Raw genomic sequence first — 12,041 nt, forward strand, 5'->3', positions numbered from 1 at the left:
TTGCCGCCATTGTGTCGAGCCTTACTTGGAGCTCCGTGCGCTGGATCTCCAGTTGCCGACGGAGCTCGGCCTCCGGGACTACCGGCTCCCTAGCAGCCTCCAGGGCTTGCTGGGCCAGCCGCGCCTTCTCTTCGGCGAGGCGCGCCTCCTCGCGCAGTCGGGAGAGTTCCCGCCGCTCTCTCACCACAGCCTCCCGCACCTCGCTAAGTTGATTCTTGGCGGCGGTGTGACGCTCCCTCACCTCGTTGTAGGAGGTGACAAAGGCGAACTGCTGGTCCCGGACGGCGTCCCGGAACCGGTGCCCCCGCTCGAAGACACTCGGATCCCAGGTAAGAGGATTCCAAGCGACCCCGGCGAGGGTGCCGAGGTCGGTGCCGGGGAGAGCCCCTGAGGATGATGAAGCCCCCGCTGCCGAAGTGGACCTAGGCGCAGGGTCGCCAACTTGCTCCCGGGGGTCTTGCCGTCCTTCCCTGGCAACTTCCCCCGCGCCTAGGCTCCGGGACACCGGGGTTGGAGAGGGCTCCTTGCTTCCGACGGGGGTTGCCCCCTATTGGACGACTGGTGAGCCCGAGCCGGCCACGTCCGCGGCTTCGGGCGCGTCGCCAGGTGCCGCGGCGGCGGCGGCGGTCTCCACTGTTGCCACTGTGTCTGTCGCAGCGGGGCCGGACGTGGGAGCCGTTTCCGACTCCACCTCCGCCCCCGCGGTCCCGATGACCGAGTTGGGGTCGACCACGGCCGCGCCTGTTCCGGGTGCGGGCGCACTTGTGCCTGCAACCATGAAGAAGCATGAGGGTCGGCGATGGTTGGTGCTATCGAAGGCGAACAAAGGCGACCGGGGCGGTTACCTTGTGCGGCCATCGGGCTTGCCGAGGCAGCCTCCCCTACCTCGCCTGCGCCAGCGGGAGCGTCCAAGGGCCTTGCCGCGGGCGAGCTGCCGCTCGCTGCAGAAAGAGAAGGTGTGTTCGTGAGTTTGGCTAACAGGAATTGCAGTTGCAGAAAATCAACGAAGACATACCCGGTGCCGGCCCTATCTCCGTTGGGCTGGGTCGCCAAGGGACGCGCCCGCGCCGCTGCTAGCCCCCGCGGCAGCGGGATCGGTGGCGCCGCCGACGTCAGCGCGCGTCCTCTTGCTTGGCGTGCTGGGCGGGGAATCACTCCTCGCCCTCTTGCTGGCGCCCGCCGGCAGGGAGGACTTCGGAGGGTTGCGCCGGAGCGCGAAGCCCTGGAAGACCCCCCGAGCGGGCGGCGCCGTGGGCGCCCGCGGTGTCGTCGTGACCCGGAGAGCTCCGGGTGTCGATGGCGATGCCGCCGCGACGCCGGGCGCCAAGCTCGCGGAGGCCCCCGCTACCGAGGCGAAGGCCGTCGCCGGGGCGCCGGTGACCCCCGCAGGTGCGGGCGTTGCCGGGGTACCGGCGGGCACCCCGGGACCGGTTCCCGCCGCCGAGGCACTCGCGGCCCCTGTTGCCGCGGATGCCGTCGGGGTACCAACGGGCGCCCCAGGAGCGGCGGCCGCCGCCAGGTTGGGGGCCCCTGCCGGGGCGGACGTCACTGTTGAGGAGGTGGCTGCGGCCGCCGCAAACGCCCTCGACCTTCTCACGATCAGGGACGCGCTGTCGCTGCTTTCCTCGTTGTCGTCCTCCACGGCGACGACTTCCGGGGACGCAGCCACCTGGCCCGCCTCGTCGTCCAGCGACCGGAGGGAGGGCCAGCTGGGCTCGGACCCGCCCTCGCTCTCCTTGAGCACCTGCTTCCCGCGGGGTGCTTGCGGGGGAGCGTGCGGGGCACGGGTGGGGGTGTCGTCCATCAGCCCCCACTCGTTGTAGGGCGGGAAGGCGCCGACGATGTCGCTGAGCGCCCTGACGCCGACATGGAGAGCGGAGACCCCCGGCGGGAACTCCGTCGGCTGGAAGATCTCACCGGAGATCCCCCTCACCCACGTCCTGAGGGACTCCAAGTCCATGCCGTCCGCCTGGAGGCGTGTCCTGTCCCCGGAGCCCGTGTACATCCACGTGGGCCGGGAACGCCGCTGCAGCGGGGCTATGCGCCGATGGACAAAGGTGCGCGCCACGTCGACATCTGTGAGCCCCGCTAGCCGCAACGCCTTGATCTTCTCCACGATGGGGAGGAGGTTGGCGTCGTGGTGGTACCTATCCTGCCAGCCGATCTGGGGCACCGGCAACTCCGTCGGCGGCTGGATGAACTCCTGGGGGTCCTCCACTCGGACCCAGCACCAGTCGCCCCGCCACTCTTTTTCGATCTTCTTCCCCGACCGGACGATGAACTCCGACTTCATCTGGTCACGGGCGCGGAAGACCACCCCAGACGACATCGCCTTTGCGTTGTCAATGCACGGGTAGAAGTAGTGGCGGAAGAGCCCCACCGACGGCATCACCCCCACGAACGCCTCGCAGAGGAACTGGAAGGTGGCGAGGAGGAAGAGCGAGGTAGGGTGGAGCTGCGCCACCCGCAACTGATAGGACTCCATCAGCGCATGGAGGAATAGAGAGAAGGGCGGCACCATGCCGCAGAGGAGGAAGCGCGCGAACACCCGGAAGTCGTCGTCCTGGTGTTCGACGCCCGCCGGGAAGATCTGCGTCTCCCCGTGCTTGTTGAAGTTGGAGGCGACGGCGTGCCGGAGCTTCCCCAACGCCTCGCCGTTATAGCCGGAGCGGAAGAAGGCGACTGTGGCGCGCATCTCACGCCTATTCTGGTCCTTGGCGGCGGCCGCTTTGAGTGCCGCCTCGGTCTTGCTGGTCGCGGGCTTCTTCGAAGACTGGACCTCCTTCCCCTTCCTGGTGGTGGGGGGCGCCATGGGGAGCGAGGGCGGAAGCTGGCAGGAGCGCAGGGATGCGAGATGCGGAAGAGGATGGAGGCGAAAGGGCAAAGTGTTGTTCTCCTGTTGGCAACAGTGGAGGCTTTATGACGCCCGGTCGTTTGGTAACGGCCGGTTCTGTACCCTACGGGTGCGCGGGGATAACTCCTAATCACTGGGAGTAATGCGCGGAGTGGCCTTAACTGCCCTATTTGGAGGGGGGGAGTTAGGGCGGAAATCTCGCGCCCACTGCTCCTCTTTTAGCGGCGCCGTACACGGGGCAGCGAAGGGACGCGGGCCCGCAACTGATCGGGGGCCCACGCGTCGGTTAAGGGCGTAGCCCGGCAACCGACTAGAGGGAGACCCTTCCAGGAACAGGTGATGCCAGCCCACGCCCGGGGGCTACTGTCGGACCAGTGGCACCCGGGGTACCACCGCTGTGCGACGCGTGGGCCCCTCCCCCGAGTTCCCGGGAAGGTCTCATCCCGGGGAGCGCCGACGAGCTTCCCGGCAAGCTACCTGCCCGAAAGGGGCTAGCGGGGCTTCGGGGAATATTCCCGCTTAGGCACCTCCCGGGAAGCTGCTTCCCGGGAGGAGGTTCCCGGGTGCTTCCCGGGGTCGACTTGCGGGGACTGGGGGCTCCCGGACGCGTGCCCCCGCCTCGGGTCGTGGGGCCCAGTGGACAGCGCCGCGCGGGCTCGGGACGCGCGGTCCCACCAAGGCAAGGAGTAAGGCGCGCGGCTCAGTAAACGAGCCGACCGACGGATAATTACCCGTCCGATCCAAGGAACAGTGGTTGTCCAATCCTACCCTATGGTCTTAGGCCCCTAGCAGCGGAGGAGGCACCCATGCATGCCACCAGCTCACCGGGGAGAGTTGCGCCCCCCCCCCCCCCCCGTTGGACACTTGTAGCCCATGCACCGTGGCACATGTGGCATCCCCTTGTGTATAAAAGGAGGACCCATGCCAACGGTCAAGGGGGTTAGACGGTTGGCAGGTCAGACAGTTGGTAGGATAGTGAGTTGGTCAGTTGGTTTCAGTGGACAGCAAGCAGAGAATAGTAAGGAGTACTTAGACATTGAGAGGAAGCCCGGGAACTGGCCCGGCAAAAAACTTGTAAACGCTTGATCCGCAATCAATATCAGTTTAGACAGGCAGGACATAGGGTTTTACACTTCCGGGTGGCCCGAACCTGGGTAAAAAAACGGGTATGCATTTGTTCTTGTTCTAGCGCGCCCTCTTGGCACTTGGTCTCACCGGCTCCGTAGGGCCTCATCGGCCGTGCCGGCGATAACCGGGTCTCCGCCCCAGACGCCCCTACCGAACCTAAAAGGGGGACGTGGCTGCACGCCCCCGGTGTCGGAGCACCAAGCAACGACAGAAAGGGTAAAGATACCCAAGGATCCTGTGGGTCTACCCGCTCGAGTCTAAAGGCCTAAAAGGATGAGAAATCCGAATCCTCAAATCCCAAGTACTCGGGGACGCCCGACGAAAAAGGACAAGGGGGATTTATCACACTCGGTTACTAAAAAGCCCCGAGAGAGTGAGGGGTGCTAATTGAGACCTGGCACAAGTACGGAATCTCCAGCGCAAGAAATCCCGGACTTTAACCTTCCAACAGTGGAAGCACCCAGCGGAGATGTGAGCGCACACATCGGCACGGAAAAACTAAAGGACCTCGCTCCAGGAATGGGAAATCCTGTGGAGACAGAGGATGCGCATGATGCGCCCCATGACGAAATGGCCATAGATTATGTTAACATGGGAGAATCAATAAACCGAGCGACTGCTAATGTCGACATAAACTTTGCTAACAAAATTGCCGCAATCATCGATCTTGACCCCGAGCCTAACTCGCTCGCTGATTGTAAGAAGAGGTCGGATTGGAAAGATTGGCAGAAGGCAATAGCTACCGAATTATTATCTCTGCACAACAGAGAGGTTTTTGGACCTGTGTGTCGAACCCCTCCCCACGGACGCCCTGTCGACTATAAGTGGGTATTTGTCCGCAAGAGAAATGAAAATAATGAGGTAGTACGGCACAAAGCAATGTTAGTTGCTCAGGGGTTTACTCAACGACCTGGGGTCGATTACGAGGAAACCTACTCCCCGGTCATGGATGTAATTACCTTTAGATATTTGATCTTAATGGCAGTCAATATGGACTTAAAAATGAAATTGATGGATGTTGTTACTGCTTACCTGTATGGTAACTTGGATTCGGACATTTATATGAGGATACCTGATGGTCTCCCGGTTCCGAACCAAGACAGAGCAAACAGAGGTCTATACAGCGTTCAACTCAGGAAGTCATTGTACGGACTTAAACAGTCGGGTAGAATGTGGTATAATCGCCTGAGCAATTTTTTACATGAAAAGGGCTACACGAGCAATGAAGATTGCCCATGTGTATTTATACGGCGATCTCAAGATGGATTCTGTATAATCTCGGTATACGTAGATGATTTGAATATGATTGGTACACCTGAGAATATTGAGGAAGCAAGTTCCTACTTAAAGTCGGAATTTGAGATGAAGGATTTGGGTAAAACCAAGTTCTATCTAGGTTTGCAACTGGAACATTCCCATGATGGGTCTAGTGCACCAGTCTACCTACACTCAAAAGGTGTTGGAAAGATTTGGATTTGACAAGGCATATCCTTCAAAGACTCTCATGATTGGGCGGTCATTACAGCAAGATAAGGACCCTTTCAGGCCGAACGAAGAGGGGGAGGAAGTTATGGGTTCAGAATTTCCTTACCTAAGTGCTATTAGAGCACTCATGTACCTCACGAATTGTACACGGCCAGACATTGCGTTCGCCGTCAATTTGCTGGCTAGGTACAGCTCTGAACCTACCAAAAGACATTGGAAAAGTGTTAAGGATGTCTTTCGGTACCTGCAAGGGACCAAAGATCTTGGCCTATTTTATAGAAGGAATCAAGACCTATCTTTAATAAGCTATGCCAATGCTGGGTATTTGTCGGACCCGCATACATCCAAGTCTCAGACTGGATATGTTTTTCTATGTGGTGGAACTGTTGTTTCATGGAAATCGTCAAAGCAAAGTCTTGTATCGACTTCGACGAATCACTCGGAAATCATAGCACTATATGAAGCATCACGTGAGTGTGTATGGCTTCGACGGATGGTTCGCCACATTCATCAGACCTGTGGGCTAAACACCGTCCAAACCCCCACCATTATCTATGAAGATAATGTAGTTTGTGTTGCACAAGTACAAACGGGTTATGTGAAGAGTAATCTCATCAAGCATATAAATCATAAGTTTTTCTATGCTCATGAGTTGCAAAAGATGAAAGTCTTGCATACTAAGTCGTGTGAAAATCTTGCTGATTTGTTCACCAAGTCACTACCAGCATCCACTTTTGAAAGATGTGTGCGTGAAATCGGTATGTTGAGATTTAATGAGATGCAAAGTTCAGGGAGAGATACTTCACATACTCATCGTTAAATCTTGATCATGACCATCAAGTACTCATTTTGGAGATTTAGTAGGTTGTACTTTTTTTTCCTCAACGAGTTTTCTTGTGTTTCTCGCATGAGGTTTTTAACGAGACAATCTGTACAACATAGCAACGTATCTTATGCTCTCTTTCTCCATGTCTTTTTCCCACTAGGTTTTTTTTCAAAGTTTTTAAGGCATATGGCGTACGGATAATCACCCAATGGGGAGTGTTGAGGAACCAACGACGGGTGGGGTGGCCACCGAGTCGTGCGTCCCCCACCAAACCCCATGTTGACTCGTTCCTCCACCTAATAGTTTGTTGTGGGTTCTCATCCATTGGACCTATATAAAGGAGAGAAGGCTACTCCTTGTACGTACACTTGAGATCGAAAATAACAAGAGCTCATGTTCCTCTCTACTTCCTGATATTCATCTATTTTACTGTACTTCGTGATTGTGTGTGTGTTCGACTACGATCTTGGTGTGCAACCTCGGGACCGGCCAGCCCGGCAGGAGTTGCACAACACTATGATCATACTGATGTTACACAAAGCAGATAGTTCTGCCCATAGCTCCGGATTCATGTGGATCAGAGCTCGAAATGGCCAAAGTAGCGTGCTTGTTTCTTCTTTATAAATCTGGATATGCTAGACACATCATCTTGAATAATCGTCTGGCCATCTTCCATATAAATAGCACCATCTGCATATTTGAGTTCTTCCAGCCGATGAGTCACCCACAATGCCGCAACCTCCCCACCAGAAGCAACAGAGTTCTTCACTGCCTCGATAACACCCATCTGTAATTTCATGGAATAGACCACTAAGATTAGAATGCCCATAATGATCAAGTATAGCTACAACGGTTGGTATTAACACATTCAAAGACCAACATAAGATTTTCCAAGAAAATTCATATGTGCACAGCATAGGTTCACCATAGCTTCTAAAGCATGACAACCTCCTAACATAAGTTTTTTTTTAAAAAAAAAATCAGGGGCCTCGTCCCCTGCAAGTCATTCAACCTCCCAACATCAGAATTGTATATAAAGTAACCCAAAATCATAATGTGTCTATGAGAATTGAGAACCATAGTTACAACATGTTTAAAGAATTAAAAACGTTTGGGGTTTTCTTGCAGTTCCAATACTAAAATTCCAGTTGTAAACGAATGCTTACTGAACATTGCTCGCCCAAGCACAAGATTTAGGTAGCTCGCAGTCAAATACCTAAGTACAGTTTATTAGAAACCAAACATGGATAATTTCGATACCTGATCATATTCATCCAAGAATGTGGTCAGCTCATCCAGTAGTAGTACTTTGGATGCTTCAGCTAAAGCACCGGCAATTGCAACTCTTTGTTTCTGCCCACCACTGAGAGTTTGGATTGGCCTCTGTTTTGGATGAATGATGTTTGTGAACCTTGTGCAGACAATAGATTATAATCCAAAATATGCATGTCAGCGGCCTACTTGAGAGTAGCTCAACATTCCAACAGCATCCAGGGATTCTGAAACTCTTGACCTAACCTCATCCAATGAAAGGTTGAGCTTACCAAGGCCAAATGCAACATCAGATTCCACCGTAGGCATCACAACCTGCATTGAAAGGACGGAATTCAATATGCAACAGAGATACTTATCAAGTTTGACATAATTGCGTTACTAACAAAGCTCTCATGCATCAATAATAAAGACATGCTAGGATAATGCAAAGTAACTGTTTATGGTGCACATACAGTCGAACTCAACTCATTTGATTCAAGTGCATGCATTGAGCAACTAATACAAACATAATTTTGCCAATGAGATAAAACACAGACACCTTATACGCCTAAAAGTCTATGTTTGTAAGTCTTAATTTCAATTTAGCTCAAAGGACTTGCAATTTCTGAATGGAAATGCTTATCAAGGAACCCAAAATTAGAGTCGCGAGAGAAGATCCTAGCACTTTTTTCTTGTTTGGTGAAACTACAACTGTTACGGTCAGTACTTACATCAAATTATAATCAGATATGTCAGCACTTGTCCAAATCATGTTTATAATCCACTGGTACTAGTAATCTAAGCTCTGCCTGAATGTGTACTTAACTAATAAAACTCGATGTGACTTTTAGAAATCATGCAGGAGATGCATTCTGTTTCACTTTTTACGACAAGTTGGTCAATTTGTTGCCAAGTTCATACATTCTGCAACTCCCATCGAGCCATATCATTTAAACCAATGATTGACCTTTTGCAGCAGCCAAAAACATCACCAACAGCAACTGAAACTACAACTGCATGCTGATAAAGCTTCCTTTGCTGCAATGTATTAGTATTAGAAATTGGATGAAACAGGATAAGAATTTCCTTAATCTTCTACTCCCTCCGTCCCATATTAAGTGACTCAAATTTGCCCAAATATGGATGTATTTATGATTAAAAAGCGGCTAGATACATGTAATAGAAAGTCACTTAATATGGGACGGAGGGAGTAACTAATACCATTTTTATTTAACATTTTTTAATTCTGTTAGAGAAAAAAACATTATTTTAATTCAACTCCACAATGTAGTGTTGCATAATTGCAGGTAAATAGCACATAGAAGAAGTAGTGATAACCTGGTGATCGGGATTTTGGAAAACATAGCTAAACGGCTTATTGATATGCACTGCTCCAGCAGAAGGATTTAGAAAACCTGCCAAAACCTACAAAAACATGAAGTCAGTATCCAATTAAGATACTGGTACTAAGAAACTCTCTCAAAGTTTTTCAGTCTAATTAAGCAAAGAGGAACAAAGACATACAAGTAATAGGGACAGATTCGGGAACCAAATTTTGTTTAAGTGTGCTTCATGGAATACTACCTCTGTTCCTAAATATAAGACGTTATCGGTATTTAGGAACAGAGGTGATACATTCTAATAAAACCATGACTTCTCTTGATTACGTCATAGTTCCTATTACCTTTTGATTCAGGTTGAACATGTATCCAAGAAAATGTGAAATACCATGTCTAATTTGATGCACAACTTTTCATATAAGATGAATGATTGCTCAATTACATGTAAGATTCCAGTATTTATGATACAGGATATATTTACTATGAACCATCAAATTACACACTGCTTCCTGATGGCAGCTGACATTTTTCGTCAAGCAAAATGTCATAGTATGGCCGCCACAAACACAGAAATTTTTGAGCCGCCCATAGTCTCTATATACCTCTTTCAGCACTTGGAGGAAAAGCCGGGGCCATCCAAAGATTCAACTGCTCATATTCAACATTTTCAGTTCCAATAAAAACACGTTATCCTTTTCCTAATCCTCCAAATTAGCTTCATGTGAGCATGAATCAGACGACCAGACAGCGTTTGAGATATTGTATTCACTCCATGAGTTGGTTGTACACACTAAAGAAGAAATTTCTCTCCCGTTCACTAAATCAAATTAAAAACAGAACAAGTACTGAATCACAAGTCTTGGGATTGATCATTTGCATACATTAGTCTGAAAAAAAACGGGTCAATGGCCTAATGATCACAGTTATCGGTGCACAGATACAAATGCTGGTGAAAGCAAACACCTGATTCTTAGTAGTAGTTCAGAAAAGATAGACCTTGAGGAGCGTGGACTTGCCGCAGCCGTTGGGGCCGAGGAGCATCCAGAGCTGCCCCGGTGGGACGCAGAGAGAGCAGTCCTTGAGCACCGGCAGCACCTGCCCCCGCCGCGTCGTCACCGAGAAACGGACCCCGCGGCCCTCGATGGCCGGCGGCGGCGGCGGGGGGGAGGCCGAGGCGAGCACTATATGGCGGGGTCGACGGTGAGCGATCGGGACAGCTCGCACTGCGGCGTAGCAGGGCGGGTAGGGGCAACAGCAGAAGGGGGAGGCGCCGCCGGTGAGGCTGTGCGCCATTGTTGGCGAGAGCGATAAGAGACGAAGGGCCTGGGCCAGTGCTCCGGGCGGCTAGACCGCGCAGCCTTTACAAGCTAAAGCCCAACGGGCCCGATGGCGAAGGCAAATAGGCTACACATTCTTGTACTACACAGTACCGTCTGCAGACTGTAAAAATTCGCTAAAAAAAACTCTACTTTCTCTTAGAAAAATAATAATTAGTATAACTGCAATACCGGTGTACTAATTTTGGCATGAACAGTACCGGTACATTAATTCTATTGTACTCCGTGGTTAACATACTTCGTCCGTCCAACAATGGATGTCTCAACTTTGACTAAATTTGAATGCATTTATATACTAAGTCATGTCTACATACATTCAAATTTGAACAAATTTGAGACATCTTTTGTTGGACGGAGAGAGTAAATGAATTTCATAGTTCATACTCCTGTGGCGATTTTTTTTCATTCCAGGTTTACCGGTTTTGGTTTGACGAAAGAAGAAAAATGGCTCCACAATCCTTGAATTTACGTCGACATGATATGACACTTTGAACAAACCTGGTAAAAGGTTGCAAAGTTGCGAGCAAAGATCAACTCCTCCATGCGAAAAGCTTGGATAACTCATGCAAGTCGCAACCCCATCCATCAGTCTTCGAAGATCCCGTGGATTACGATCCGATAATCTGGATCGCGACTGCCTACTGGGGCACTGGGCTCGCGTCTCAATGAGCTGACAGCTGCGACGACATAAAGCCGGAGCAAGTTTGACAAGAGCAGCGTCCCTGGCCCAAACTGGCCCAGGGCAGCCGTGCCCGCGTCCACGTCCACGTGGGCATCTGCTATTTGCGGCAAGCAGTGCAGCAGTACACACATCTCCGTGATCTCGGCCTCCTTGGCTCCCCGGCCGTCGTGTACTCCGGGTGTACTACTCCTCCTTCGCCCGCTGGGGGTGTCGTACGAGAGTACTGCACACGCGCCCGCCGCCCGCATATATACGCTACGGCGCCGGCCCAAACGCAAAACCCCCCCAAAAAGGTCCAAAACCACACAAGAATCGGCGAATCAGCAGAGCCAAGCGCCGATGGACATGGGAGGAGGGCATCACGACATGGGCGGCATGGCCATGGCCCCGCCGCCTGCTGCCGCTGCCGCTGCGGCGCACGGGGGCAACAAGCGGACGCACTACATGCACATGACCTTCTACTGGGGCAAGGACTCGGAGATCCTCTTCGACGGCTGGCCCGGCGCGCGCGGCGGCATGTACGCGCTCGCGCTCGTGGCCGTCTTCGCCCTGGCAGTGCTCGTCGAGTACCTCGGCTCCCGCGGCGGCCTGGGCCTGGCCAAGTCCCGCGGCCGGCGCGCCGCGGCGGCGGCCGTGCACGCGGCGCGCGTCGGGCTCGCCTACGTGCTCATGCTCGCGCTCATGTCGTTCAACGTCGGCGTGCTCCTCGTGGCCGTGGCCGGCCACGCCGCCGGGTTCCTGCTGTTTAGGGCCGGCGTGTGCGGCGGGCGGGCGCAGGTGGAGGAAGGGGACAAGGAAGACCTCCTGGCGCCGGCGGCGTGCTGCTAGGCCCGTCGTCGGTCTAGTCTTATCCGTTGGGCTCGGAAAGTCGGTTGGTGCCATCGATCCTGTTAATCTGGCGGGCCTCGGTGGGTTGGCTTCGCTGGCAAGGCCCACATGTTGCATGCAAAGTTTCTGGTTAGTAGTGCCCCATTTGTTAGCCGCGATCTGGGAAAATTGATGGTGTGCTGTATGTATCTCATCGCCATGTTTATCTATCTGCATCTGCCAGAGTAAATGTTATTCACTACATTCTTGATTTACTTGCATCGATCGGTCTGGCTTTAATTGTTATTCCTGGAAATTATTTTCTCCA

At 52.7% G+C, this 12,041-nt stretch overlaps 2 protein-coding genes across 2 annotated transcripts; one reads left to right on the forward strand and one right to left on the reverse strand.

Annotated features, from left to right (window-relative positions):
* Window positions 1-6,624: 6,624 nt before the first annotated feature.
* On the reverse strand, window positions 6,625-10,248 carry LOC100841436 (ABC transporter I family member 10). Its single transcript, XM_003569867.4, has 5 exons — window positions 9,884-10,248; window positions 8,886-8,972; window positions 7,755-7,880; window positions 7,554-7,676; window positions 6,625-7,080 (listed from the first exon to the last, which is right to left on the reverse strand). Exons 1-5 carry the CDS (start codon window positions 10,178-10,180, stop codon window positions 6,871-6,873), a joined length of 843 nt encoding a protein of 280 aa, XP_003569915.1. The 5' UTR covers window positions 10,181-10,248; the 3' UTR covers window positions 6,625-6,870.
* Window positions 10,249-10,937: 689 nt separating this feature from the next.
* Window positions 10,938-12,041, forward strand: LOC100842041 (copper transporter 3). The gene has a single exon (XM_003569869.4). It carries the CDS (start codon window positions 11,246-11,248, stop codon window positions 11,732-11,734), a length of 489 nt encoding a protein of 162 aa, XP_003569917.1. The 5' UTR covers window positions 10,938-11,245; the 3' UTR covers window positions 11,735-12,041.

This window comes from Brachypodium distachyon, chromosome 2, assembly GCF_000005505.3.
Source record: "Brachypodium distachyon strain Bd21 chromosome 2, Brachypodium_distachyon_v3.0, whole genome shotgun sequence".
NCBI lineage: Eukaryota > Viridiplantae > Streptophyta > Magnoliopsida > Poales > Poaceae > Brachypodium > Brachypodium distachyon.

What these genes read in the sequence shown, in the direction of transcription:
- LOC100842041 (XM_003569869.4), top strand. Translation starts at nt 11,246, where the DNA reads ATGGACATGGGAGGAGGGCATCACGACATGGGCGGCATGGCCATGGCC.
- LOC100841436 (XM_003569867.4), bottom strand. Translation starts at nt 10,180, where the DNA reads ATGGCGCACAGCCTCACCGGCGGCGCCTCCCCCTTCTGCTGTTGCCCC. An exon ending in GCAAGTCCACGCTCCTCAAG is followed by an intron (nt 8,973 to 9,883) that starts GTCTATCTTTTC and finishes ATGTTTTTGTAG; the next exon opens with GTTTTGGCAGGTTTTCTAAA. An exon ending in TCTTGGATGAATATGATCAG is followed by an intron (nt 7,081 to 7,553) that starts GTATCGAAATTA and finishes ATGAAATTACAG; the next exon opens with ATGGGTGTTATCGAGGCAGT.